Below are 23,565 nucleotides of genomic sequence, written 5' to 3' on the forward strand. Positions count from 1 at the left end.
TGTCGTCGAGTTGGAGCAGAACTATATCTTGCTAATAAATTGACAGAAAAAGCAATGTTTGGACGTATACAATTGGCAAGATATATAAGTGCATCAATAGCACTAAGATATGGTACTTTAAGACCAAGTAATTCTTCATCATTTTTCGCAAGAACGAAATTGATCATTTTTCACATCAAGTGATCGGACAACCATTGGAGAACTTAAAGGATGCGCTTTATCCATATAAAAACGCTTCAAAACTTTCTTAATGTATGTTGATTGATGTACTAAAACTCCATTTGGAAAATGCTCGATCTGCAAACCAAGACAGAATTTTGTTTTTCCAAGATCTTTCATCTCAAATTCATTTTTCAAGTAATTTGTTCTTGTGAGCTCTTCAGGAGTTCCAACAAGATTTAAGTCATCAACATACACTGCAATAATTCCAAATCCGGTTTCTGATTTCTTAATGAAGATGCATGAGCATATAAAATTATTCATATACCTTTCTTTTAGCAAGCATTAGTTAAGGCGATTGTATAACATGCATCCAGAGTGCTTTAATCCATACAAGGATCATTGTAACTTGATTGAGTACATGCTACGAGGCTTTGTACAATTGGCTTCAGGCAATTTAAATCCTTTAAGGATTTTCATGTATATATCATTATCCATGGATCCATATAAATATACTGTAATAACATTCATGAGACGCATATCTAGTCCTTTTAGGACTGCCAAACTAATTAAGAAATGATATGTAATTGTGTCCTTGACAAGAGAGAATGTTTCCTCATAGTCAATACCAGGTTTCTGCGAAAAACCTTGTGCTACTAATCGCACTTTATATCTTATGATCTTATTATTCTCATTGCGTTTTCGTACAAATACCCATTTGTACCCAACAGGCTTTACATTTTCAGGTGTTTGGACTACAAGTACAAAAACTTCTCATTTTGTTAATGAGTTTAACTTTGCCTGCATAACTTCTTTCCATTTTGGCCAATCATTTTTATGTCGGCATTCTTCCACATTTCGTGGTTCAAGATCTTCATCATTTCTTATGGAAACCACTTGGAAAGTGAAAATAATATTATTTTGATCCCATTTTTCTCCCGTGTATACATAACTTACTAAGATCTTACAATTTTCAGGTACCTGTGCTTCTTCAAGAGCTTCTCATTCAATATGTGTCTCTTCAAGGGCTTTTTATTCAATATATGTGCCTCTTCAAGGGCTTTTTATTCAATATATGTGCCTCTTCAAGGGCTTCTTGTATTATTTGTGTCTCTTCTAGAGTTATAGATTTATCAATTTTAAACTGATTAGTTATTTTTTATGGCCTCTTTTAGAGTGCCAAGTTTTTCTTGGGTTCTCCTCTTCTGGGGAGTTACATCCTTTGAGCCGACAGGTCTACCACACTTTAGGCGTATCTTAGATTAATTTGTTAACTGTCCTACAGGGACATCAATCCGTGCTGGAGTATTTGCAGTCAGGATATATGACTTTGTCACTTTCTTTGTATCAATGAATGCATCTTGTAATTGATTTGCAAGATTTTACAAATGAATGATCCTTTGAACTTCTAATTCACATTAATTTGTATGAAGATCAAGATGAGTGAAAGTCAATGCATTCCAAATAATTTCATGTCGTTCTTCTAGAACTGGCTCTTCTCCTTCTAACGGCGAGAAAATTGTCTCATTAAAATGATAATCTGCACAACATGTCATTCTACCTTTTAAGTGTATAGGTAGACTATTAAAAACTTCTGGTTTTGTAATGTACATCCATATGACCTTTTACCCCGGGGGACCAAATTGGTCTTAAAAGATTATTCTGGATCTATCATCATATAAAGTGTCATTCACATGGAATCAAATACTACTAGTGACATAGTACAAGTTCTTTTGGAGCCTTTAATTAGGTTTCTATCACCTGATATAGTATTAACATTGTTTGTCATCAATGTTGTGTAATTAATGAGACAAGAGTTTCATCAAAGTAACAAGTCATAAAACATTGTCATAAAGACTTCGTTTTTATAGAGTTGAATAAATATTATTATAGAGAAAAAGTTAAAATCAATGGAAAAATATTAGTCATCAATGATAACTTAACTTAATAGGTTGTGTAAAAGCAATGAGAGCACATATAACACAATAAAACAAATATGAAAAGATAATTTAAAGTTACATATTTCGTAAGTATCTCACACATTTGATTGATTGGAAGACCCATAGCTTGAGAATTTTGTAAGTGTGGATCAATTTATACATGAAATAATTAGGAAGTATTTCAATAATCAAACTAATTGTAGTGATGGATCAAGGTATGAGAGAGATCCATGTATCTTCAAGTATAAATAAAGAAAAGAATTTAAATGATAAATGATAAAATGTGAAATAAACTATAAAATATGAACAATGTGTTCAAAGATGATAACAAAATAAACCTATTTGCAAAGAACTAAATAAAAACATAACGTTTAATCATAACAAACATTTTCATCACCAATTAGATGGTCAATTTTCCCATTAAGATTCTCAAAGAAATCTGAAACATCTAAATGGGTTAAAACCACTACGCCATCACAATCAATGAAGTTCATTTCAACTTCATTTCTTTTTATTGATGCTTAGTAAAGGTCAACCAAATGTTTGGGCGTACGATAGGTACATGACCAATGCCCCTTCATACCACATCTATAACAATTATTTTCATGGTTCTTAGGAGGTTTATCTTGTAAACACTTCCCATTTTCTTGTTTTACCTCAATATTATTCCACTTTTGGTTATGCAATGAGGCTTTCATTTTATAAGAATTTGGTGAATTGTTATTATAAGAACCATGGTATTAGGGATTTCTTCCACGACCACGTCCTCGTCATCGTCCACAAGTTTGGGACAATATTGCATTCACTTCAGGAAATGATTCAGATCTAGTTGGACGAGACTGGTGATTTCTCATCAAAAGCTCATTTTTGTTAAACCTTCATGGAGATGATGACGAAGGAAAATCAGTGTTTTTGCGCGATCTTGCAGGGATGCTTGATTTCTTTCTTTGATCATAACTCCAAGATTCATTGACAATTTTGTTTTGAATAACATTTGGTTATACAAGAGAATTAGAAATTGTATGCATAACTTCTGGCTATGAAACAATTGTTAATAAAAATTGTTTTCCATAATTCCTATTATGAAAAATAAATGAGTATAAATTAAAAATTAAATCCAATATTTTTCATAACTTTGACTTATGATTATTTTGTCAAAACAAGAAAATATTCAAATTTGTACATAGCTTCAGGTTATGAACCATTTATGTATAACTTCTAATTACACAATATAATTAAAAGAAATTAAAAGTTAATATATTTCATAGCTTCAGGCCATGATTATTTTGTCAGAACAAAAAAATATTTAAATTTGTACATAACTTAGGCTATAAACTATTTTTTTTATATAAATTTGTATATAGTTTCAGGCTATAAACTATTCATTAGGTAGATTTGTACATAGCTTCGAGCTATGAACTTTCATTATGTAGATTTGTACATAACTTCAGGCTATGAACATTTATTTATTTATTTATTTTATAGCTTCTAGCTATATAATATTGTTTGGTATAACATTCAGTTATACCGTATAATTAAAAATAAATAATTAGAGATCATATACATAACTTCTAGTCATGTATTTGTAATTCTGTAATTTTTCCTCATAACTTCTAGTTATAGGAATTGTACATATTTTTTATAACTTCTGGTTATGAATTTACCCCATAATTTATAATTTACCCCATAACTTCTAGTTATAGGGATTATACATATTTATGTATTCAAATAAAATAAATGAAAATAGATATCAAAAGGTAATAAAATAGAAAATCATGATACAAGTTTATCACATACCTTTTTGTGAGAAAGAAGAGAAAATATCTTTCTATTTTTTCTGAATAGAGAAAAAAATTTCTATTTCTTTTGTAGAGACTAGTCGTACTAGTAACGTGTTGTAAAATTATAAAGTGAAAAGAGAAGAAAACAAAAAAGATAAATCAAAATGTAGGAAGAGAATCGAATTTCATTAGAGCTATCTCCATTTTATAGGGTGTTACAAAGAAATATACATCAATATGGATGATCATCCACAAGTTCCCATAATCCGATATTTTATAACACTCTTGATATAATTTAAACAAAATTCTTTTTTGAATAAACTTGTAAAAAATCCTTTTTCAAAATTAAGAATTCTTTTTTTTTTTTTAAATAAAGTTAAGTGAAAATTCCTTATCTAAATTCAAATTGTAAAAACCATATTTTTAAATAAAATTGTAAAAGATATTTTTTTTTTAAAATAAAATCGAATTGGGATTGTTTTGTACATAACATTGTGAAAATCATTTTGCAATAAAAGTCAAATAAAATTCTTTCCTTTAATAAAATTGTGAAAATGCGAAATTCATTTTTATGCAAAATTTTAAAGTTCTTTTTTTAAAAACAAAAATCAAATTGGGATACTTGAATGAAATTATGAAAATCTTATTTTAACAAAATTGGATAAAATATTTTTTTTCTTGTCAATAAAATCAAATTGAAACCGTTTTTTTTTTTATGAAGTTGTATTTAATAAATTATTTTAATAATAATAAGTTCAAATAACTTTCTTGATAATAAATGAATACAAATAAAATTGAATCAAATCACTTGTTGAAAATAAATTGAAACATCTTTTTATAAATAAATATTCTTAATGTAAATAATTTAGTTTTAAAAGCTTTTAAAAATGTGTCATAACTTCTTAAATAAATAAATTATTTTTTAATCGGGTTAATAATACAATTTGTATAATTCTCTTATTATTTATCATGTCCATTCTTGTAATCCGCTTCTATCATTATCTTGTTATATGCTTATTTAGTTTGATATCCATAATTAATTAATTAATTGTAGCTCCCTTTGCTTACTTAGAAAATACCTTTTTAGGGTTGAGTTGGGTACCCTTCTAATAAATAATCATTTTACAATAAAAGTAAAGTAAAATTCTTCCTTTAGATAAAATTGTGAAAATGCAAAATTTTAAATTTCTTTTTTTTAAAAAAAAAAACAAAAATCAAATTGGGATACTTAAATAAAATTATGGATTTCTTATTTTAACAAAGTTAGATAAAATATTTTTTTCTTGTCAATTAAATCAAATTGAAACTTTTTAAAATGGAGTTGTATTTAATAAATTATTTCAATAATAATTAGGGCAAATAAATTTCTTGAAAATAAAAATTGAATACAAATAAAATTGAACCAAATCACTTGTTGAAAATAAATTGAAATATTTTTTGTAAATAAAATTTGAAATTGTTTTTAATGTAAATTATTTAGTTTCAAATTTTTTAAAAATGTGTCATAACTTTTTAATTAAACAAATCATTTTTTAATCAATTTAATAAAACAATTTGTATAATTCTCTAATCATTTATTTTGTATATTCTTGTAATTTGCTTATGTCAATTCCTTCATATTCTTTTATTTACGTCCATTCATATATTTGTTGCATATTTTATGTTTCTTTTTTGTTTCATTCAATTTTATTTTTTAGTTAAATAAAATAAAATTTGATTTTTTTTAAGTAAAATAAAAGCTAAAATCTTTTTTTTTTAACAAACTTAAAAACCTTTTTTTTTAACAAAATTGAGGAAACCTTTTAGGTGAATTTTTTTTTAAAAAATAAACTTTTCTAAATAAAATCAAATAAAAAAATCACTTTGGTAAATAAAAAAAGAAAAAGAAGAAAAGAAGAGTAATTGAAATACCATTTCTAAATAAAATTGTAAAAAATCATTTTCCTAATAAAAAACATTTTTCAACTAATAAAATTGAGTTAGAACATTCTTTAATAAATAAATTTATAAAAAATCATTTCTTCAAAATAAAAAGAATAAAAATCACTTTTCTTTCAAATAAAATTGAATTGAAATATTATTTGTATAAATAATTTTTTCTAAATAATTTTTGTAAAACAATCTTTTTGAATAAAAATTGGATTAGAAAATTTCTATCTTTTGTGTATAAATTTGTAATTTTTTTCTTAACTATTTATAAAAAAATATATTTTCTTAATAAAAGTTAAGGAAATTTCTTTTAGATAAACTTGTAAAAAAAAATTAAAAGGAATTTTTTTTCAAGTAAAATTGTGAAGAAATTCTTTTTTTAATAAAAGTTAAGTAAAATTATTTTTTAGATAAATTTTAAAAATATTTTCTTAAACGGAAAAATTCTCTTTTTTAAAAAAAAATTGTAAAAAAAAAAAAAAAAACCTTTTTAATAAAATTTAAGCAAAGTTCTTTTGTTTTTGTTTTTTTTGAGAAACTTGTAAAAATCCTTTATCTTAAAAGGCAAAATTATTTTCTTATAAATAAAGTAAAAAAAAAATATATTTTTGTTAATAAAGTTAAGAAAAAAAAAATCCTTATTTAAAACAAAATTGTAAAAATCATATTTTTAAATAAAATTTTAAAAGAATTTTTTTCTATAAATAAAATTGTAAATGACACCTTTTTAATAAAATTTAAGCAAAGTTCTTTTTTATTTTTTATTTTTTTATTTTTTTTGAGAAACTTGTAAAAATCCTTTATCTTAAAAGGAAAATTTCTATTTTTTTTAAAATAAAATTCTAAAAGAAATAATAACCTTTTTAATAAAATTTAAGCAAAGTTTTTTTTTTTTTGAGAAACTTGTAAAAATCCTTTATCTTAAAAGGCAAAATTCCTTTCTTATAAATAAAGTAAAAAAATATTTTTGTTAATAAAGTTAAGCAAAAAAATCCTTATTTAAAATAAAATTGTAAAAATCATATTTTTAAATAAAATTTTAAAAGATTTTTTTTTCTATAAATAAATTGTAAATGTCACCATTTTTTTTCCAAATAAAATTGAATTGGGATATTTTTGTACAAAAATTTGTGAAAATCATTTTGTAATAAAAGTAAAGTAAAATTCTATCCTTTTAGATAAAATTGTCAAAATAACAACTTTATTTTTTAAGAAAAATTTTAAATTTTTTTTAAAAAAAAACAAAAATAAAATTGGGATACTTTTTGTAAATGAAATTATGGAAATCTTATTTTAACAAAGTTGGATAAAATATTTTTTTCTTTTCAATAAAATCAAATTGAAACCTTTTTTTTTTTTTTTTTTTATGAAGTTGTATTTAATAATTTTTTTAATAATAATAAGTGCAAATAACTTTCTTGAAAATAAAGATTAAATACAAATAAAATTGAATCAAATCACTTATTGAAAATAAATTGAAACTTCTTTTGTAAATAAAATTTGAAATTGTTTTTAATTTAAATAATTTCATTTCAAAAGATTTTAAAAATGTGTCATAACCTCTTAAATAAACAAATCATTTTTTTTAATTAGGTTAATAAAACAATTTGTATAATTTTCTTATTATTTATCTTATGCATTCTTGTAATATGCTTATATCATTATCTTGTTGTATATTTATTTGTATCATTCTAATCTTGATATTGATGATTAATTAATTAATTATTATAGCTCCCTTCACTTGCTTAGAAGAGACCTTTTTAGGGTTGAGTGGGGTGCTACCCTATGGTACATTTCCACTAAGTAACCTAATTTCAAAACTTAGCCTGGGTTTTTTGTATTTGTTAACGTTAAATTTTATATCTTTTATGGACCTTAGGTCCATTATTAGAAATTGATTGTTGAAATATATATATATATATATATATATATATATATATATATATATATAGCAAGCATATTGTTGTATTTATTGAAAAAATAGAATTTGAAAAAAGTATTATTTTTAATTTCTCTTGAGAGGCCTATTTGGATTAACAAGGCGGAGTTAATTAAAGAAATTAGTTAAATAATTTACAAAATATTATGTTTCTTATATTTTCAGATTTGATTTTGTGAATGAAAAGAAAAACATATATTTAGAATTAATTGGACAAAAACATTATAGAAAATGTGTAATAAATGGTAAAGATCGCTATTAAGAATTTTAAAAAACATCAAAGATTTCACTAATAAGGTTTCTTATATAAAGAATAAAAAGCAAAAAATAAAACTTTATGAATGATGGATAAAGAATAGTACAATAAAATTTGAAAGACAAATTAACGTCTTGTAAACTTAGAAAGGACAATTAAATGTAAAATCTCTCTTACCATTAAAAATTATGAATTGATATGATGATATTCCATTTTATTCTTATATTATAATAATACAAATCTTCTTATTTTACTTGTATATAGAGTTCCTTTTTAGTCTTGTTGTTGTCTTATTTAACCCTAATCATCTTAGCAGTAAGGTGTCGAAGTCATTTTAAACCTTCTTTTTCTTTGCAACACTTGATCAAGGTAGGCATCTCTGTTATCATCTTTATTTTATCGTGAATTTCTCTTATGCTAGCTTGAATTTTCATGTTTTCTAACTTTTAAGCTATGTGTTCTTATGCTTTAAATTTTTAGTAACCCAATGACTCTAGTTTTAACGTATCCATGATTAACTCAAATCTTTGTTTTTTACATTATCAACTTTCATACTCGTGCTCCTTTACTTTGATTAACCTAATTTACTCGATCAATTTACATTTTGTATATTGATTTTGTTATTAGTTTTGACCATTCTTTCATTAATATTGCTCTTGGATAGAGAATTTTTTTCTTGTTATTTTCTTTAATTTTTACAAGTATTCTCTATTTCTCAACCTCAATTTTGGTATTTCTTTTGTTGGTCTAACAGTCCTTACATTTCTCATTAAAAACTCTAGATTTCGCAACTTTCATCTATAAATTCTCCTTTTAACTATTAAAAATTAATTACTTTCAGTCTCTTGTAGATTTATATGTTATTTTATTTCAATTTTAAGTCATTTAACTATTAATTTACCTTTTTCTTTGTGTGTGTTGGTCACAATCTCATGACCTTGTTGAATTATTGATGTATTTGTTGTAACTTGTATGCATGTTCTAGATACCATTACCTCCAAAAGTAAGAGTGGCATCCAATCATTAAAATTTTTGTAGTTCATTTTCAAATTATGAATCATCCTTGCTTTAATTTTTTTTAACAATTTGAGTTCCTTCTTAAGATCCAAAAGTGGTACTTAAATTAGTACAAGTCTAGAAGGAAATTACATCATATATGTATTATGTTTATCAGATGTCCTCAATGGGAAGAAGCGTGGGTCAAAGAGAAGATAAAATTGAGCCCATTCAAAACTTAGAGCACCGAAATATTGTCTTCTCCAAATGTAAGCAAAAGCTTTTCAAGAAAGCAACTAAGCTGTCTACGCTATATGGTGCAAATACAGCCATAGTAGTCTTTTCTCCTCAAGGAAATAATGTTTACTCTTTCGGTAGTCCTTCTGTTGATACCATTTTCAATCGGTTTCTTAACCAAAACCCTGAAGTTAAAGCCCAGTATCTCCTACATGAAGCTTCTAGACATGAGGTGGAAAACCAATTGAAAGCTGAGAAGAAGCGAGGGAAGCTCCTTAATGCTGCCCATAAAAAATCAGAAGATTATTTCAATAGACTCAGCTGGGATGAGTTGCGGCAACTGAAAGGCAAGCTCGAGGCACTAAAGAGGGATGCGGAGGCAAGACACAAGGAGTTGCAGAAAGAGGCTGCTTCTGCTGCTTCTTCTTCAATGTCAGATGCCAATGGACCACCAGTTGAAGAAACTGATGATGAGACTGATATTTATCATTCCCCATGACTTGAAGTTTGGAGCTAACAGAGAATAAAGTCGTTGAACTCATGTTTTAAGTTGATTTTTGAATATATCTTGAGCTTTAAGTAATAACTTGTTTTTGAATTTCAATTTTAAAATCTTGTGTTTCAAGTTCATTTTTGAATCTTTTACTTTAAGTAATATTGGTATGGTTTCTGGCAACTTTGAGTTATTCATTTAGCCATGGCATTGTATGCAATTATTGAAGACAATGATCTTGCATAATAGACAATCATTGGTGTATTTCGAAAACAATTAAAGGACACCAATTAAGTTCAATATGCAGGGTAGAATGACATTGGTCGTGTGTCTTTTGACAACAATTAAGTTATAAGCTTGGACATATGTGTAATGACTTGCTCACAATCATGATACAATGTAAAATGACACTGTCCATGTGTCTTTTGACAACAATTAAGTTAGAAGCTTGGACATGCGTGTAACAACCTAATCTCAATCATGTAAATATTGTTTGCTTTGGACAAAGGACTCTCATGAATTTAAAACATGTTTACATAGTTAAGATAAGTACATTCATATATATTGTCATAAACTTTTTTCTTTATTCGATATGGGTTATCATAATGTGTTGCACTAGGATCATATTTTTTAAGCAACAATTAAGCTAGATGGTTGAGTATGTAAAAGTATTTTGGTGTTTTATACAGGAAGAACAAAAATAAGATTACTGATAAGAACAACATTGATCATAATTGATAGAAATCAATCATGGGCCATGTGTTTTATCTAACTTGCTTCAAGAACAATCTCTTAGTATAGTAATAAAGAACCTTTGATATTATCATCCACCATATGCACAGTATAAAGTAACAAACAATGGCAACTCTAAAGATCATATGGCTGCTACAATTTTTGTGAAATCTGCATGTAGATCCTACCACAAAATGCATTTTTTTATTTTCACTCTTTAAATGGTAGAGATCCAGTTAGAAATTATTCAATGACTCTTAAAAAAAGGTTCATGGTATTTAGATAAATTTGATAAAGTTGATAAACAATCCATCTTTATTAAGTAAATTAAGATAAATTTGACATTTAATTTATTACCTGACAAATGTATGCCAAACCATTACTTAATGAAATTAAGTTGGGATTCTATGCATATAATTATGACATTTGACATGGTAGACAAACTTACAGTAATTCGAGCGAGACACATGAAAAGAATTATTGAAATAACATTAGGTTGAGACAAGTGAATTGAATGACTTATTTCGATTTTTGAAAACATTTCCTAGTATTGACATTGGGCAATTAATTAATTTACTTGGCTAACTAATTGATATTAGAGTTAATTATTCAAAATAAAATTTTGTTGAGGCAAAAGATTAGTCAATCTAAGAATATTTTCCATTCAAATAGATTCCATCTGTATTGTTGACTCCACTATGGAAGTCAATAATGTTACTACTTCTAAAGCAGCAAAAGAAGTTGTTTGACTTAAGAAGTTCCTAATGGGACTTGGGGGTAGTACCCTTGGCTATACCACCCTAGGTATCTAAGAATTTAATTTATTTTTTATCCTTTTTTTAAGAAATAAATTACTAGATAATTAAAAGCTCAAAGGAGAAAAAATAATAAGTAGGGTGCACCATGGATGATAAATTATTGTTACATAATATTAATTCCTTTTATACAATTTGAATACTATTTTACAATTCAACTCTATAAGGGTATTTTTGACATTATAATAAAATCATTTTTTTTTATCTCAATTATAAATGTTTGTTGATCTTTGGAATGAATTGTACATCTTGTATGTACATTAGACTTATTATCAATTTTATCTATCCCTAAATATAATTATCCTATTCTATATACATATATATAAATGAATTGTTGAGAAAACATAATAAGATATATCTTTAGTTAATAAATGTCAAAGATTGCTATCATTAGGTGGTAAAAAAATTCAATTGAAACTTTGAAGAATTTGGAAAAACATCAATATTTCACTAATAAGGTTTCTTATATAAAGAATAAAATGTAAAAGATGAAACTTTATCAATGATGGATAAAGGAGATTACAATAAAATTTGAAAGATAAATCAATGTCTTGCAAACTTAGAAAGGATGATTAATGTGAAATCTCTCTTACCATTATAAATTTATGAATTAATATGATGATATTCCATCTTCTTCTTATATTATAGTAATATGAATCTTTTTATTTTACTTAAACTCATCCCACATCGTAACCTGGATTTTGTATATAGAATTCCTTTTTATTTAACCCTACTCATCTCCCGAGTAAGGCTCATTTTAAACCTTCTTTTTCCTTGCAACATTTGATCGAGGTAAGTGTCTCTATTTTCTTTACTTTTATAGCAAATTTTTCTTATGCTATCTTGAATTTTCATATTTTCTTACTTTTAGACTTTGTGTTCTTATATTTTAAATCTTAAGCAACCCTATGATCCTAGTTTTAACGTGTCCATGATTAACTCCGATCTTTGTATTTTACCTTATCAACTTTTATACTCTTGTTCTTTTATTTTGATTAATCCAATTTGCTTGATCGATTTAGATTTTAAATATGAATTTTCTAAATAGATTTTATCATTCTCTCATTAAACTTGGATTAGAATTTTCTTTTGTTTTTATAGGTACTCTCCATTTCCTGACCTCAATCTTGATATTTCTCTTGTTGATCTAAAAGTCCTTACTTTCTCGTTAAAAACCCTAGATTTTGCAACTTTCATCTATAATTTTTTTCTTTTTAACTATTATAAATTGATTTAAAATTATTTTCTTTTGGTCTCTCGTAGATTTATATGTTATTCTATTTCAAATTTAAATCATTTAGCAATTGATTTACTTTTTTTGTGTGTGTGCGCGCGGGAGCGTGCGTGTTGATCACAATCTAATGACCTCTTGTTGAATTATTGATATATTTGTTGCAACTCCTATGCATATTCTAGAGACCATTAACCCTAAAGGTAAGAGTGCGTTCTAATCATAAAATTTTTGTACTTCACTTTCAAATTATGTATTATTCTTACTTTAAATTTTTTAACATTTTTAGTTCCTAACCATAGTATGTTTTTTCATTGATTAATTTAACCGATACTACAACATCTTTTCATTCGAAGGTTATAATCTTGCTACTCTAAATGATGTTTAATTCATATTTCTTACATTAGATTTGGAATAGAAAATTTGATTATGCAATTTAATTAACACAGACTGGTTCAATCCTTAAATCTTCAAATTTCCTTTTCATTTTTGCTTTTCTAGATTGTTAACGTAGAGCAAATACTCTCCCTAATATGAAAGATCATAATATTTCCATTGATTATATTTTTTCTTTTCTCTTCTTTAAAGAATTTCTTAAGATGCAAATGATAGTCTATCATTGTATTATAAATGATTAGTATACTTTCTCACATTGATTTCCTTCTAAAATGTCACTGCCACATAATTATGAACCATTTCATGGGAAAAAAAAAAAGTGAATGTAGGAGCCAACTAACATTTGATTAAGATCCAAAAATGGTACTTAAATTAGTACAAGTCCATAATGAAATTACATTAAATATATGTGTTACGTTTCTCAGATGTCCTCAATGGGAAGAAGCTTGGGTCAAAGAGAGATGAAAATAGAGCCCATACAAGACTTGGAGCAGCGAAGAATTGTCTTCTCCAAATGTAAACGAGGGCTTTTCAAGAAAGCAGCTGAGCTTTCTATACTATGTGGTGCAGATACTGCCATAGTAGTCTTTTCTCCTCAAGGAAATATTGTTCACTCTTTCGGTAGTCCTTCTGTTGACTCCATTATAAATCGGTTTCTTAGCCAAAACCCTCGAGTTAATCCCCAGTACCTCCCGCATGAAGCCTCTAGACATGGGGCTACTATGGTTGCGCTTCGTCGGGAACTCCACCGGGTGGAAAATCAATTGAAAGCTGAGAAGAAGCGAGAGGTCCTTGATGTTGCCCATAAAAAATCAGATGATTATATCAATGGACTCAGCAGGGATGAGTTGCTGCAACTGAAAGGCAAGCTCGAGGCACTGAAGAGGGATGTGGAGGCAAGATCCAAGGAGTTGCAGAAGGAGGTTGCTGCTGCGTCTTCTTCTTCTTCTTCTTCTTCTTCTTCTTCTTCTTCTTCAATGTCAGATGCCAATGGACCACCAGCTGAAGAAACTGATGATGAGACTGATATTTATCATTCCCCATGACTTGAAGTAATGAGTAGAGAAATAAGTCATTGGCTTGAATAGAAAATTTTATCAAACTATACTGAAGTTTCTGAATTCTTGTTGAAGTTTTCAGCAGAGAATTAAGTCGTTAAACTTGTGTTTTAAGTTAACTTTCGAATCTTGTTCTTGAAATAATATCGGTGTTATGGTTTCTGAAAACTTTGAATTGTTATTGCAGCTAGCCATGGCATTATATATACTTATTGAAGACCATGATCCTGCAGGGTAGAATGTCTTTTGAGCGGCAATTAAGCCAGACGGTTGAGTATGTGAAAGGTACATACAATGGATTTTGGTCTTTTAATACAGGAAGAACAAGAGTTAATGTAACCCCAAAATTTACTCTAAGGGCAAAATAGTAATTTATAAAATAATTAATTAATTAATTAAATTCATTAAGGGTGAAAGAATCCTTTTACAATTACTAATCCTAGGTATAAATTAGATCTTCCTTTCACCTTCTTTATTCAGAAAACTCTATCAACCAAAATTAAAAAATTGGAGATCCTAGGGCTTAAGGGTTAGAGGTTCAGAGTTTGAAGTTCAGATTTTCCAAGTAAGATTCTAATATTAAATTAAAATATTATATTCGTTAGTTAGTTATGAACACATTAGATATTCTTTGAAATTTTTTTAATTTAGATTAAGGTTAGATTACTTTTGTTTAATTCGTTTTAATATCAAAATATTATAAATTTAAGATTATGGGTTGATTTATTGTTGGAAATTGGGAAATCTTAAGTTTTTAGATGAAAAAAAAGAAAAAAAAGAATGCGCATGTGTGGAAGAATGAAGGTTGATGGAGATAACAATATTCATATTAATAAAGAGGCATGACGTGGAGTGTGTGAGTGGGTAGATGTTTTATTTATTTAAATATATTATATTGGTAGTTTTGTGAGGATTGTTATGGTAGTTATGTTTATAAAAAAAAAAAAATGAAAATGATAGAATAAATTAAATATAAATAAAAAAGGGAGGAAGCACAAATTAGTTAAATTTAAAGTATTATAATTAGATTAATGATAAATATTAAGTTAATAAGTAACATAAAATTTAATTAGTAGAATAAATTGTAATTTAATTAAATTATGTTGTGTCCTAAGAAATAAATTGAAAATAAAATTTAAGTTTTATATGAATTAGAAATTTATTAATTTTTCTAAAATAGGAATAGATTAAATTATCTTTCATAATTAAAAACATTAATTTGAATACCTAAAATTTTAGAATTGTCAAACATATAATTTTAGATAAATAGTAATGGTTATTTCTCTTAGACTTTGTTAGGTGAATAATAGATTTTCCAGGATTATTTTTCTCCAAAGTTTTTGAGGACTTCTTTTGAGGTAAGGGAAATTAATACAGATTTTGCAAAGGAAAACATTTATATATATATATATATATGTTGTTTGAAATGTGTAATTGTTAATTTTGCTTTTAAGCATGTATCAAATATATTTTTGTATGGAAAAATGGGTTATAACATTTATTTTATTTATATCGAAATACTTGAGGATTTTTTGCTTTTGTAAGTTAGAATAAATAAAATAAAGAATTTGACTCTGATTTGTTTGACGATTGTCAACGGGATATAATAGTTGACTTTTTGGTCCTTGTCAACGGGATATAATAGTTGACCTTTACATTTTCATGGTGGGAAATGTAATTGATTTGAACCCCAGCCTCTAGGGGTTTGGTTCGAGGTTACTAGTACTAGTAGTGTTTGGTTCCATCTACCTTAAAAGGAACATTTGAGGCTAGCCACCTATTTGTAAAGTCTCACTTAAATGGGCACTATTTGTTATTTGATAACTAGAGTGAAAACAATTGAAATGTATTTGATTTGAAATGGATATAAAATGATTTTGATATATATGAAAATGTTTGATTAAACACCTTAAAATGTATTAGCATATTTGTACTCAACCGTTCTTATGAAAATGATTTTACACTAAATCTCCTATTTGTAAGCATGATTGAAACTATTTGACCCATGAAACTGTATTAATATTCCTTATTGGGCTTTGAGCTCATTCCCCTTTATTGATAATTTTCCAAGTACCCTTAGTTCGGGCGAGGAGTGAAGGTTAGGAGGGGAAATTGGCTTGTTAGGACATGTGTCAAAACTCTCTTTATTTTTTAGCATTGTTTAGATGTTAAAATTTGTTTTCCATTAGTATTATTTGAGTTTGGAGTTTTTTGGACAATAACACTTGGTTTGATGTGTTTGTTTGAAACAAAAAAAAAATATTTAGAGATTTTAGAATTTTTGTTCTCCTACTCTGAACATGAATTTGATAATTGGTAAATTTCCAGTTACAATATGAATGTTTGTGTTGTTTCCACTTTGAGCTTTTGGGCTTGAAGTATGAAATGACCGTCATGCCCTTGGAGCGGGTTTTGGGGTGTGACAGTTAAGGTTACTAATTACTACAACATTCATTATTTTAGTGATCATATTACATAAAGATCAATCATTGGCTATGTGTTTTAAAATTCATAATACAAAATTCCATCGATTCTCAATTTCTCACAAGTGCAAGCTTGAATTCCTTTTAAATTTAAAACAATATAAATTGGCTTCATATGGTCAAAATGCTACTATTTAGATTCTAGATGGTACGAAGATGGCCAAGATGCACTCTTGATCAAGGGGTCGAATTGAAACACCACTATGGAAATGTATTTACATGAGTGAATGTTAGTACTAGTCTATGCAAAAATGGAAAATATAAGGAATTTGATGCACGACTGTTTATGTTAATTCTCCTATAATTTTACAATTCTTTATAGAAGAATTATAGAGGAATGGAATGATAACTTATCGTGTAGAGAATGGATAGTTATTCATACCAGAATTTACATAATCCTAAGATGAGAATTCTCACTTGGACAAGAATGACAAGAAACATATTTGTTGTGTTAGAAACCTAAGTTTGTTAGATATTAGGCTTAATTTTTTTCTGTAACGTTGAGAAAGAAACAATGTGTTAGTGCTTAGAGCTTCAAGCAATTAGATAATCACCAAGAAATTTATATTAACCTGATGTTAACTTTTGGTCATTAGGATCAGTTGCCTAATCGGCATCTAAGTATGCTTGACTTAAAGAGAACAAGATGATGAATTATTCATTTAAGATAGCTTAGGATCTTCTTGATGAGTTTCTAATGAGAATCTAAAAAGTCATGCCTAAATTGGTAGTACACCTTGTTTATACTAAAGGATATTTCTAGTCAAGTGATGGTGTCATATTGGAGTGCTTCTACAATGCTATGATATAAAGTGGGATTAGCAATAAGTTCTCCTTGATAAGCTAAGAGATGAGAGCTAGTGCTCATAGGTGTAGAGATAGGATTCACATTGAGCATTTTCATCTTAAAGAGGAGATCAATGATTTATTTGCCTTATGATAGTAAGAGTTCATCATTTTTAGTGTGTTGTACCTCAACTCCTGGAAAGTAACTTAGATTGTCCAAGTCTTTAAGGAAAAAATTTTTATTCAAAAGAGTGATAAGAGAATTCACTTTGTTGATGTCACTCCTTGTGATCAATATGTTTTCATAGACTAGAAACATAAACATAAGACTTGCTTCACAAGACATAAACTAAGAAAGCAAAATTGATTAGCTTTGGAGCCATGGAACTTGAATAGAAGCAAAGAATTCATTAATTTATCAAAGCCAAAACCAAAGGGCTTGCTTCAGTATATAAAGTGCCCATTGATGTCTACAAATATGCTAAGCCATCAATTTGCTAAACTCTAATAGGTTAATCCATGAAGACTTTTTCTTAGAGAATGTCATCAAAGAAGGCATTGTTCACATCTAACTATCTAGCCTCCCATCCCCAAACCAGAGTTAGAGTTAAAACAACTCTAATAGTATTGGGTTTGATATTGGGATTAATAAAAATATTACTGAAATCCAAATCAACATCTTAATGATAGTTTTTGGCAACCAAACAAGATTTGTGTTAAGCTACTAAGCCATCAAAGTTTGGTTTCAATTTGAACACTCACTTGTAGCTTACAATCTTCTTGTTTAAGGGGCTCAAAATAAGTGTGTAGGTTTGGTTCTTGCCAAGGCTTGATATTCTATTTCCATAGCAGTTTTCCAATGTACGTGAATCTTGTAAAGCATCATGAACTCTTGTAGGTATCAAGATAAAACACTTAAAACCATGATATCAAGTAACAATTATTGGATTATTATTTAATAAGATTCATGTTTTCCCATTCTATCTATTTGTTTCGTGCATTACACTTTATCAATATTCTGGCCTAAAATCTTTCACATTGTACATGACTTTGATGCATTAGGAGTTGTACAAAAGATCCAAGTCATAAGTTCCTTACAAATAGATGATTAGTTCATAATTGGTTCATAAACTTAGTCAATCCATTTGAAACTATAATACACTACTTCTTAATTGGAAGGATGACTGGATTTAGTCATCAACATAGGGTTCCCATGTGTTGGAATCTCTGAATTGCTCCATTCCAAGCCTTGGATTGTTTAGTGCCTGCAAAACTATCCTAGGGACACTAGATTCTGTGCAATAGAATCATTCAAAACATTGAACATAGATCTAGGTGCTCATAAAAACATACACTTGGTTTGGATGTTTTCAAATCAATTACTATTGATGAAGATATGTTATATGCAATGTAGATCTCACAATCTAAGATTCTTTCGCCCAATGACTCTCTTTCCAAATCCTAGCTTGCAAATGGATGGAATCCTCTTAAAGTGTTGGTGGCTAGGATGCTCCTCTCTTTTGAATGAATAGGAAGATCAGACTCTCAAAAGTTGAAGTCTTAACATTTAAAGGGGTTTATATAGGCTTGTAGTGATCTTAAGTAACTTAAGTCTATCTTGGATTTGGATCACTTAATCCAATTAATCAATTAACTCAGTCCAAAAAACATTCATAAGCTCTTATGTTTCCTTATATTTTTACCAAAATGTCCTTATGCACACATGTGAACAAAAAAATCAAAATGTCCTTAAATCTCAAGACTTCTAGTAGAATCCTCTCTAAGGTTGGTGACTAGGGTTCTCTCTCTTTCACTCATTCTTTTTCTTTCTATTTTAGTGAATATAATGTAAGACTATAGCCTTAACCCTTAAAGGGAAGTATTTATAAGCTTCTAGTAGACTTATATGGCTCAAGTTTATCTTAGGCTTGGGTCAATTACACTAGTTCACTTGGGTCTTAATTGATTAATTAGCTATATTGGACTTTAATTCATCAATTAGCTCAATCAAAAGAAAATATTCACAAGCTCTTGTGCAATATTGTGTATTTATCAAAATGCCCTAATGCACACAAGTGAATGAAGAAATCAAACAATCCTTATAAATTGTGCTATGAAGAAATATGAGCTCAAGTGGGGACCATTTAAACCAAACCACAAGCAAATACTAGCTCCCTTAGAATCCAATTTTAAAGTTAACTCAACATTCGATTAGAAAAATTTAACTACACTTTAGTATCCTATGTCTATTACAATGAGATACAAGAAGTCAAGTTTATGGTTTACAATCCACTATATGCAAGCTCTTGTGCAATCCACTATATCCAAAGAGAACATTCACAAGCTCCTATGCAATATTGTGTATTTATCAAAATGCCCTAATGCACACAAGTGAATAAAGAAATCAAACAATCCTTACAAACTATGACATCAAGAAATACGAGCTCAGGCAAGAACCATTAGAACCAACCCACAAGTAAATACTAGCTCCCTTAGAATCCAATTTTAAAGTTAACTCAACACTCGATTAGAAAAATTCAACTACACTCTAGTATCTTATGTATATTATAATGAGATACAAGAAGTCAAGTTTGTGGCCTACAATCCATTATATGCAAGCTTCCCATAAATGAATGTTTGTAATCTGGCAAGTTGAATATTATCAACCTCTCAATATTATCGCTATAATCCTTAAGTCTCAAATCCTTCTACTATGTGATCAATTGACATGCTTTAACTCATAAAGAGCACATGTCAAGTTCAAGTTAAAGAACTACTACAATCATAATTTTCTTGAACATACTTCCTTAAGATCACCCAAGGGGACATAATGTTTCAATCTCCATGAGATATCATGGTGCTTCAATTGAGAATACTTGTTGTCACTTGTTTTTATCAATAATAAATAAATCCATAGGGAATATACAACCACCTTAAGGTCTCGCTCACAGGTTAAAATCACTACAAACTTTAGCACAAGCTCAATATTCTCTCAAGATACTTGAGAGATCATACAATATAATAACTTGATGAGGTCATGACTATTCAATAGTGATACATCATGACTCACCATAAGTCCTATTCAATGTGTAATCATACATACCAATGTATTCTCCATAGGAATCCTATCTCAATGATCTATACCAATCATCCCTTCGATTAGGATGTAGTACACTATAATCTCAAATGGATTGTCTGAGTCCATGAATCAACTATGAACAAATCATCCACTTCCAAAAAACCCATGACTTGGATCTTCTGTGTAACTACTAATGCACCTAAGTCATGTACAATGCAAAAGATGTCAAGTTAGAATGCTCATAAAATGTAATGCATAGAATGGATAGAAAGAGAACTTGAACTTTTATTAAATAAATACTAAATCCACAAAACATTACATTGTGTCATTCAATTACCAATATAGCATTTTGAATCCCTTATGGTAGAGAAATTTCAAGTACTAATTTTATAAGCTTTAGATTCTAAATTACTTTAAAAATTAATAAATTTGTTAAAGAACCTAAACATTAAGTTTCACTTGATTTGGATTCTATTTATCTTGTAAGAAAGTTTTAAAAAGTGTAGTTATGTGCAAGCTAGAAAGAAATAATAAAGTTATACTAGACCAGTTTTGATTTATCATTTTCTAATATCAGTTGGATCTTTTTATGAGTTCTAACTTATTTTTTAAATTAGTATATCTATTAACAAATCTACTATATTAAATCAATATATTTATATATTGAGAAGAAATAGAAATTCATTCTAAAACAATTTTAGTCCATAAATTTCTAGTATTAATTGGGTTGATTATTTATTCCATTTCATTTCAAAATTAATAGGCTTATTAATAAATTAATGAGTGAAGTTTCACTTAGTTTATTAACCATTTATCTTGTTTTAAATTAGTAAATACTGATATATGCATAGGAGAAACGAAAAGTAATTGTGGATTAGTTTTTGTGTATGAATTTTTAAAATTAATTAAGCCATATTTGAGTTTCAAACTATTTTAAAAATTATTACACTTAATAACGAATCTAATACCTTATTTCTCACTTAATTTGTAATCAATTTGCCTAGGAAAAAAAATTGGAAAAATATTATTTTTTATTTTTAAAGATAATAAACACAAAACACAAATAGAGATTGAAGGGGAGGTAATGTTTTATTGATAATTTGTCCATAGCTTGTTTAGCCAAAAACCCAACAACCACAAATTGCAACGTACATATTGTGGAGGCTCCTCTCCACGTGTCAGTCCACATGTCATTTTCCCTTAGTATTGTCTGGATAGCAGCTAAAGTATCCACAGTTTTCTGTCTGGACCACGAGGTCAGATGGCAAGTAGTATCGGATTCCCCAAGCGAACGAAACCATCCAGCCAGCCTTTAAGGCCCCCATTGCTATGTGTAATCATTCACATCTGGCATGGGAATGACTGATGGGACTTCTCCCAACCCTCAAGTCCATGTCAATTAATTATCACACATAACCCCACACCTTTAACAGGTTAAAGGGACGGGCGACTGCACGGATAGGCATCATGACATATCTTCTAATGACACCTGCCAGCCGCTTAAAGTTATAATGATTGTCCTACCACCTACAAGAAAATCATCATTACAGAGATAGTCAAAGTGCTTAGTCAAAACTATAGTGGCTTTCTCTTGAGCACTATAAAAACACTCCTAAAAGCACAAACAAGGTACGCACGCTTAAGTTGTCCTACTCATTCTTTCTTTGAAATAGCCTAACCTATCTTTGTCTAACTTAAGTTTCGGAGGGGCGTGCCTGGACCACCTGTCCGGACATCCTTTGTGCAGGGCAGAAGCTCACCCAGTTCCCCGATCGTTGGCCAGAAGCTATGAGAGGCATAGCGTAAGGAGGATCTGACTCCAATTGACCTTGCATCAACAATTGGCATCGTCTGTGGGAAAATATTAGGGATGTCAACACCCTCTAGGAGCCAATCTTCTGCCATGGGTAGTGAAGGCTACTTTGACTGGCGTGAAAGCATAGAAAGATGCTAGCAAGAGAGTGTGCAATAGGTACAGTCCCTACTCCGCAAGACGAGGAGACTTAAAGAAAAGAACGACGTGTTGCGTGCCCAACTACACATGAGCTGGTGTCGGTGTCGCACTTGAGGAAGTGATCAATGACAGCTTTCACGATGGGGTGATCAAAGACGAAGGCCCTCCCGCCCAAAGAGAAGACGATGACGACGGCCTCAGCACCGCATAGAACGCAGAGCTTCCCAACCTTCTTGAAGAGACCAGTTTGACACTTAGAAAATGTGACCTCCAAGAAGCTTTTCTTCTCAATTTTTCTTATTTCGATCTTCCGTCTCCCCATATTCTTCTTCTGAGAGTTTACGTTTGCCACTTCCATTATTGAACTCTACTTCCGTTCTTGATGATGGATTTATAGTTAACATTTGTTACCATTAAATGATATTTTCCACAAAAGATTCTGTAAAAGCTAGTTACTATTTCTAAATTTAGAAAGTTGCCAAAATCAAATTTTAAAATTTTAGAATTTTAAAATAATTGAGTTCATAATTTTTATATAAAAGTTACTACATTTTTTATCCGCTATAGAAGTCAAAAATATTTTTAAAAATAAAAAAATAAAATAAAATTTGTATCTAAACCAACACTAATAAGTTAATTTTAGCAATAGTTTAAAAAGAAAAAACTCATTTAGATAAATAATTTCAATTGTTTTTAAAAATGATTTTTTTTTAAATGTGTATTTAATAAAGTGTGCACTTTCTTACTATTTATCTAGTAAGAAAGTTTAAAAAAAGTGTAGTTATGTGCAAGCTAGAGAGAAATAATAGAGTTATACTACACTAGTTTTGATTTATCATTTTCTAATATCGGTTGGATCTTTTTATGAGTTCTAACTTATTTTTTAAATTAGTATATCTATTAACAAATCTACTATATTAAATCAATATATTTATATATTGAGAAGAAATATAAAATTCATTCTAAACCAATTTTAGTCCATAAATTTATAGTATTAATTGGGTTGATTATTTATTCCATATCATTTCAAAATTAATAGGCTTATTAACAAATTAATGTGTGAAGTTTCACTTAGTTTATTAACCATTTATCTTGTTTAAATTAGCAAATATGGGTATATGCATAGGATAAACGAAAAGTAATTGTGGATTAGTTTTTGTGTTTAATTAAGCCATATTTGAGTTTCAAACTATTTTAAAAATTATTACACTTATTAACGAATCTAATACCTTATTTCTCACTTAATTTGTAATCAATTTGCCTAGGAAAAAAAATTGGAAAAATATTATTTTTTATTTTAA

General features: G+C 28.3%; 3 protein-coding genes across 3 annotated transcripts; 2 read left to right on the forward strand and 1 right to left on the reverse strand.

Moving 5' to 3' along the window:
• The first annotated feature begins 9,187 nt into the window (after nt 1-9,187).
• LOC104880553 (agamous-like MADS-box protein AGL62) lies at nt 9,188-9,736 on the forward strand. The gene has a single exon (XM_010657499.1). The coding sequence runs from the start codon at nt 9,188-9,190 to the stop codon at nt 9,734-9,736; it is 549 nt and encodes a 182-aa protein (XP_010655801.1).
• A 3,597-nt stretch (nt 9,737-13,333) lies between these two features.
• Nucleotides 13,334-14,130, forward strand: LOC104880554 (agamous-like MADS-box protein AGL29). The gene has a single exon (XM_010657500.3). The coding sequence runs from the start codon at nt 13,339-13,341 to the stop codon at nt 13,948-13,950; it is 612 nt and encodes a 203-aa protein (XP_010655802.1). The 5' UTR covers nt 13,334-13,338; the 3' UTR covers nt 13,951-14,130.
• A 7,869-nt stretch (nt 14,131-21,999) lies between these two features.
• LOC104880555 (agamous-like MADS-box protein AGL23) lies at nt 22,000-22,622 on the reverse strand. The gene is made up of 2 exons (XM_010657501.1): nt 22,350-22,622; nt 22,000-22,161 (listed from the first exon to the last, which is right to left on the reverse strand). The coding sequence occupies exons 1-2, from the start codon at nt 22,620-22,622 to the stop codon at nt 22,000-22,002; spliced, it is 435 nt and encodes a 144-aa protein (XP_010655803.1).
• Between the last annotated feature and the right edge of the window lie 943 nt (nt 22,623-23,565).

Source organism: Vitis vinifera, chromosome 10 (genome assembly GCF_030704535.1).
Source record: "Vitis vinifera cultivar Pinot Noir 40024 chromosome 10, ASM3070453v1".
Lineage (NCBI taxonomy): Eukaryota > Viridiplantae > Streptophyta > Magnoliopsida > Vitales > Vitaceae > Vitis > Vitis vinifera.

Excerpts from the sequence above, each read along its gene's own strand:
- LOC104880553 (XM_010657499.1), top strand. The coding sequence starts at position 9,188 with ATGGGAAGAAGCGTGGGTCAAAGAGAAGATAAAATTGAGCCCATTCAA.
- LOC104880554 (XM_010657500.3), top strand. The coding sequence starts at position 13,339 with ATGGGAAGAAGCTTGGGTCAAAGAGAGATGAAAATAGAGCCCATACAA.
- LOC104880555 (XM_010657501.1), bottom strand. The coding sequence starts at position 22,622 with ATGGAAGTGGCAAACGTAAACTCTCAGAAGAAGAATATGGGGAGACGG. Across the intron at positions 22,162-22,349 it reads ACACCGACACCAGCTCATGT|ACGATGCCAATTGTTGATGC; the intron begins GTAGTTGGGCAC and ends ATTTTCCCACAG.